Below are 7,500 nucleotides of genomic sequence, written 5' to 3' on the forward strand. Positions count from 1 at the left end.
ATAGGGATTAAAACATTGTTCATTATCTATTTTCATTAATAATAGCAATTGTTAAAATTAATTAAGATCTATATTCATAATTTTCTATCGTATATAAAAATCTTTGAATGAAGTTAAAAAAAAAAAAAGAAAAAAAGAAAAATAGATATTCAATAATAAAATCAAAAATATTTCGATAACGTTATTTATACTTATTTAAATATTATTGCTAAACAAACACACACACACACACACACATATATATATATATACACAATTATTGTTAGTATTATGTATGTATTATGTATGAATAAAATTTAATTGATAAAAAAAAGAAAAGATAAAGAAAATTTATAATTTAATAAAGGATAAAGAAAAAAAAGAAGAAGAGAAAGAAGAAGGAAGGATATGGATTGATAAAAAATGTTTAGAGAAATTTCGTTCTTTGTAAAAAAAATAGTAAAAAATACAACAATAATAATAATAATAATAATAATAATAATAATAATGATACAATTACAATAGCTATGAGAATTTTTGAAAAGTATTATGTGTGAAAAAAATTTTAATTTGAAAAGAAAAAAATAAATAAAAATGAAAGAAGAAGGGATAACGAAACTTCATAATCTAAAATATAGAATATAATTAATATAAAAATTAAGTATAAAATTTAATTAAAAAAGAAAAGGAAAATTAAAAAAAAATAAAATTAAAAAAACAAAATGAAATAAGACAAAGAAGAAAAATAATAAAAAAAAATGTGCAATAATAATAATAATAATAATAATAATAATAATAATAATAATAATAATAATAATAATAATAATAATTAAATAATAGAAATAAACATATCGAAATAATTTACCCGACTCACTGTAGTAACTTAATAAATTAGTAATTACGAGCGGAATAACAGGTTAGGTCGTAAGCTAGAACGAAACGTTTAATGCCTCTTATTTTCATTAGCTACCGGTAATTATCACGAGAAGCTTTACAATGGAGGACAACGAACTTCCTGCCACCGGCTATTTTTTTTTCTCCTTTTATTTTTTCTCTCCCCCGCGACGTATTCGACTTCAGAGAATAGGTGGTAGGATATATGAATGAAACCGTAATAAAGAGTACAAAGTAATAGAGAAAAAAAGTGTGTGTGTTGTGTGTCTGTGCGTGTGAAAGAAAAAAAAAATAGAGACAGAAGAAAAAAAAAAGAAAGAGAGAGAGAGAGAGAGAGAGAGAGACTCATAAAATTTTTCGTCACAATATAATAGGATATTCGTGAATTTCAACAGGTTAAAATGGCGGTTTTTCTTTCACCATAGTGAAGAAGATATTATTATTATTATTATTATTATTATTATTATTATTATTTCTTTTTTTTTCCTTCTACTTTTTCCTTGTCTATTTTTATTTTCATGATAAATTATGACATTTGTCACGTCCATTGTTTCCTCAATATTATCATTATGATAGTACTACAGCGAATGTGAGCTAGTATGTATATATGTATGTATGTATGTATGTATGTATGTATGTATGTATGTATGTATGTATGTATGTATGTATGTATGTACGACTGAATATTTAATATCGAAATAATAATTTTTATTTTACTCGTCGGTACTCGATAACACTACAGAAATATCACGTGTTTTATTATTTTATTATTTACGTATAGATAAATTTATATATTATATACATATATATTCATATATATCACATTATACTGTTCTATTGTTATTATTATTATTATTATTATTAATATTATTATTATTATTATTATTATTATTATTATTATTATTATTATAATTATTATTATTATTATTATTATTATTATTATTATTATTATTATTATTATTATTATTATTATTATTATTATTATATAATATAGATATGTACATCTAATAATATTATTAATGTTATTAATAACATTATTATAATTTTATAATATAATTAATACAATTTTGTATATACATTGACGTGAGATGTGTATTATAAAAAAAAAAAAAAAAAGAAGAAAAAAAAATAAGAAACAAAAGGGAATAAAAAAAGAAACAAACAAATAAAAAAAAAAAAAAATAAAAAGAAATGAATTTATATAAAAAATCGACTTATCTCAAATTCTCAAAAATAATAATAATAATAATAATAATAATAATAATAATAATAATAATAATAATAATAATAAAATAATTAATAAGTATTATACGTGTTATGCAAGGATTATGAATTAAGCGTCTTTGTAACCAAACGGTGGTTGAGTTGTTACTTTCGTTTCGCAGATCGGTCAGGTTGGCGCCTTGTATTTATAGTTTGACCTAATCTCTCATGGTTGAGTGTTTCACATACCCACATAATAATACATACGTATACGCAGCAAACACGTTCGCACATAGGAGACACATATATATCGTGAAAAAGATGAGGAACAAAGATGGCGTAGAAGAAGTAGAGACGCGAGTAGTCGATGACGAAGCCAAAGAATAAAAAGAGAATTGTGAGAGAGAGAGAGAGAGAGAGAGAGAGAAAGAGAGAGAGAGAGAGAGATAGAGAGAGATATAGATAAAAAGAGGGAGAGGGAGAGAGAGAGAGAAAGAGATGGGTCGAGTTTCCGCGAACACAGTCATACCACTGGCATTCGTTTTCGGCTTGTCCAAGAGAACACGAGTGTGATAAAATTAACGCATTGGGGTGACTAACCGTACCTCCTCGCCAACAACCACCACCACTACGGAAGCTTATGTTCTTACAACGTGGATATTACGACAGCTCTTTAGTCGAAATAACATTCTTATCTTCTTTTTCTTTTTCTTAGTCTCTCTTTTTCCTTTTTTTTTTTTTATATCGCACATCTTTCTTTTAATCTTACTTATTATCCAATGTAAATCGAATGATCGTTGATATTATTTTCATTCTATTTTTTCTCTCTGTTTTCTTTTGACCCTCCTTTTTTTTTTTTTGATCAAAAAAAAAACATTGCAACAAGGAATGCAATGGAACGAGTGACGATAATATATATATTTTTAAGATTAATGAGTAAATAGAAGGGAGTGGTAAAAGCGTAGGGAGTGATAGACAAGGGTATTGTTTTATAAATAAATATATATATATATATATATATATATATATATATTATTAATTGTACGATTTTATTGTAGCACCTTATGCGATCGATATTGGTCTTGTTATTTACTTTTGATTGGTTAAATATTAATAATTATCGTTGATAAACTTTTCTTTTTCTTTTATATAATAAAAAAAAAAAAAATAATATATATTAGACGAAATATAATGATATATGAGTATTTATTAGATTTTTATATCATCTACATAAATCTCTATTTTGTGATTAACATGATTTAGTGTAAAGACTAATATTGAAATTTTGCCAATTTAAGTAGATATATATATATATATATATGTTGAATCATTTATTTTACAAAATTTTTATCGTTAATTAATAAGAAAAAATATTGCGATAGAATAAATAATTCAATAAGTTAATTAAAAATTAAAAGATACAAGATGTGACAAATATTGAATTTAATTTTCGAACGTAAGTTAAATCTGTATCTAAATTGTGCCGTTTAAAAAGTCGAAAGAAAATAATCATTAATTTTCATCAGAGACGAGAGAAAATTTATCTCTCATGATAAAATATCTCCAAAGAGTAAATACTTTTTCCCCCTTTTTTTTTTTTTTTTTTTTTTTTTATTATTAATCTTTTATTAATATACTTATCTATAGATATTAGATATCGATCGATTAGTTCCTCGTAATTTTATCAAAATTATAGTAATGTATAAGACGAGAAAAATTTAGAGAAAGAGAAACAGATAGAAAAGGGAAGAGAGAGATCGATAGATAGATAGATAGAGATAGAGAAAGACAGAGAGGGAGTGAGAGAGAGAGAGAGAGAGAGAGAGAGAGAGAGGGAGGATAGGAGGGTAAAAGGAAGGAAGAAAAAAGAAATATATATATATATATATATATATATATATATATATAAAAGAAAAAAAAAATGAAGGAAATATAAATCCGTTGGGTTGAACGTTGGAAATCATAAATCCGAGACGTACATCCGTATTTTCTTTTTCCTCTTCTTCTTTCAGTAGTATCATCTCCTCAGTATCTTTTTACAAGGAAACGCGACTGCGATGTCGTAAAACTTAAGTTTTACTTAGAACGACCGTCATTCTCTATAATCGTGATTTTCGAGAGAAATTAGATGAATGAGTGGAAAGAAAGAAACAAAAAAAAAAGAAAGGAAACAGAAGAGAAGAAAAATAACAACGTGTACCAATCCAAAAATCTTAATCCAAAAAAAAAAAAAATGACTAAAAGAAAAAAAGAAAAATATATATATATATATATATATACACATATACATATGAATAAAAAAAAATGAATAAATAAAATAAACGGAGGGAAAAAAAAATGTTTTTATTTTGTATAAATATATTTTATAAATATTTTATAAAGAGATAAAAAATGGAAATAATTTTTTTCCCTTTCTTTTTCTTTTCTTTTTTTTTTTTTTTTACTTTCAATTTCCAAGTCGATTTTCATCTCATGTCTTATGATCTATTCTTGATAAAAAAAAAAAAAAAAAAAAAAAAACAATAATAATAATGATGATAATAATAATAATAATGATGATAATAATAATAATAATAACAATAATAATAATAATAATAATTTGTAATAATATTCAAGACAGGCATCTAGTGCCAGCTGCCATGCTTGTTAAAGAAAATGCTTGAAAAAGTAACTTTTTACCAGTTCGAGCCGAAACTTTTCTACCGCGGTCTCGCAGGACTGTTAAGAGAGAGAGAGAGACAGAGGGACAGAGTGAGAGAGAGAGAGAGAGAGAGAGAGAGAGAGGAAAAAAGGAAAAAGAAAAAGGAAAAGAAATACGAAACTCCGAGAGTAGAAATAAAATACGTAAGACGTCGTTTGTTTCTGACACGAATAATCGAGATTATTTGCCGGTCCATATATCCCGACACAAGCAGATTCGTTTTCTTTTAACTTTTAACAGAAGAAGAAGAAGAAGAAGAAGAAGAAGAAGAAGAAGAAGAAGAAGAAGAAGAAGAGGACAAAAGAAAAAATATTATTTCGTCAATGAATTAATTTAAGATAATCTTACGAATTTTAATATATTACGTATCAAATAATATTTACACATTGTTTAATTCATTTATATAACAATTGCATATTATTTAATTCGTTTAAATAACAATTGCATATTATTTAATTCGTTTAAATAACAATTGGATATTATTCGATTCATTTAAATAATATTTGTATATAAATATATATATATATATATATATATATTTTCTTTTCATTTAATATTCTTTAAATTAATTATGTTTTTGAAAAAATTGATAAAAAAATAAATTCAATAAAAATTATCTCACGATTGGTACTACAAATAGCTCGTTTAAAAATACTTTCAATATATCTAAAATCATCTGATTAAATAGTAATAATAATAATAATAATAATAATAATAATAATAATAATAATAATAAAGAAAAAAAATTCTAAAAATGTAAATCATATTAATCGAACAAAATTTCGAGTTCTCATAATCGTCTCAAAGATATATATTTACGTTGATAAAATTAGAACGCTATACACATACATACATAACATATATATATATATATATATATATATATATATATATATATATATATATATGATATATGTACATATTCTTTACGACTTTTCATAGGGAAAAAAAGAAAAACAAGAAAAAAAAAGAAAAGAACAAAGAAAGAAAGAAAGAAAAAAGAGAAGGAAAGAAGAGAGAGAAAAAAAATGTCTGGTCTCGTTGATCATCTCCAAATGGATGGATCCAACAACGTCATCCAATTACTCCGAAGGCTCTTCCGTCATTGTGGTAAGCTCGAGTACCAGTGTCCTTTAGTTGAGATGAATCCTATTACCTCATAAAAAAAAGTCTCCTCCATCTCTTCTTCCACTTCTTATCGGATGTCCACTTTCCGTTTCCTATCCTGATTAAATATTCCAATTATGTATTCCGGTAATCGATTTTAAAGTTACCGTTTTGCTGAACACCGATCCTCTTGGGATTTTGTGTCATGTGTATCGACAGATAATATATATTATATATAAATATATCAACTGTTCTATGTACAACACACACACATATATACACATATAAGCACAAATAAATGTACAAACATGTATTAAAATATATATTCTGTATGGAAAAGATGTAATAACAATGTTAATTAAATCCTTCTAATTGGTCTTACAATTAGCCTGAGATAAAAATTCAATTTTTCTAACTATCATTACGTCTCTCTTTATCGTTCTCTATCTCTCTCCCTATCTCTCTCTCTCTCTCTCTCTCTTTCGCGCACATACGTTCCTATCTATATACGTATCCTACGACGGCAAATTGAAAAAATCGCGCCATTTTTATTCTTTTTTCTTTTTCTTTTTTTATTTTTAGACATCATTTTTACAATGAGCAAAAAAAACGAATTTTTTTTTTTATTTCATCATTACATTATATTTATTTATTTATTACACATACACACACATACACACACACATATATATATATATAGTATATAAACGATTTGATAAAAAATTTAATTATCGATATTAAAGGATATACTTTCGTTACGTTAAATGGGATCCAATTCTAGAGCAATGATAACAGAGATAAGAGAATTAAGAGCATCATATCGTACAGAAGAAAAATCGTTCTCAAGTTAATCAATAAAATGATTGGAACGAGTGGATAACATTCGTACATACACATACGTGTTCGTATATATATACATATACATACGTTCATATGCAAAAACGTAATCATTCAAATCTTTTGATAAATAGCACAGACGTTATGATTTCGATCCTTCACTTTTTCATTTCGCCGTACCTACGGATACTAATCAAATATATACGACATTTTTAAATATTCGATATCGTCGAAAGCCAATTCACGTTTATCAAGTTTCTCTCAAATGATAGGCTTTGTATTAAACCCGATTAACTGTATCATATCTTTACGTTTCTATTTCTATATCTCTTAGATGATAATGATAAAAGAAAAAAAAAAAAAAAGATTAAGAAAAAAAGAAAATAAATAAATAAATAAAATAGAAATAATAATAATCTACAATAAAATGGGCGTACGATTTTAAAGATATTACACAAGGAAATTTCACAGATCATTCCTTTAACATCCCTTAAAATGAATCCTTTATTATTTAATCCTTTATTAATTACGATCGATCGAATTTGTCAATATTCTCTCTCTCTCTCTCTCTCTCTCTCTCTCTCTCTCTCTCTCTCTAAATATATATATATATATATGTATATATCTGATTTTTTCTTTGATCCTTCACAACAGTCACTCAACCATGTTTTTTAATTCATCTACGTGCAATCAATCCGCATTAATCCAGGGGCTTTCGTCACGGCTAATGGCCAGGAGAATTTTCCCGTAGGCTCTTCTTTTTTTTTTTTCTCTCTCTT

At 25.2% G+C, this 7,500-nt stretch overlaps 1 protein-coding gene across 8 annotated transcripts in view; it reads right to left on the bottom strand.

Moving 5' to 3' along the window:
- Window positions 1–7,500, bottom strand: part of LOC118447777 (spondin-1) — a 289,832-nt gene that overhangs the window by 81,890 nt on the left and 200,442 nt on the right. The window contains exon 1 of one of the 8 annotated variants that reach the window (XM_085655984.1): window positions 2,326–2,423. The exons of the other annotated variants lie outside the window; for them this stretch is intronic. Coding sequence (XP_085512110.1) covers window positions 2,326–2,341 — 16 coding nt within the window. The 5' untranslated portion in view covers window positions 2,342–2,423. Of the gene's footprint in view, window positions 1–2,325; window positions 2,424–7,500 lie in introns of those variants that run through there. 8 annotated transcript variants of the gene reach the window in all.

Source organism: Vespa mandarinia, chromosome 3 (genome assembly GCF_050613455.1).
Source record: "Vespa mandarinia isolate Hongniang chromosome 3, ASM5061345v1, whole genome shotgun sequence".
Taxonomy (NCBI): Eukaryota; Metazoa; Arthropoda; class Insecta; order Hymenoptera; family Vespidae; genus Vespa; species Vespa mandarinia.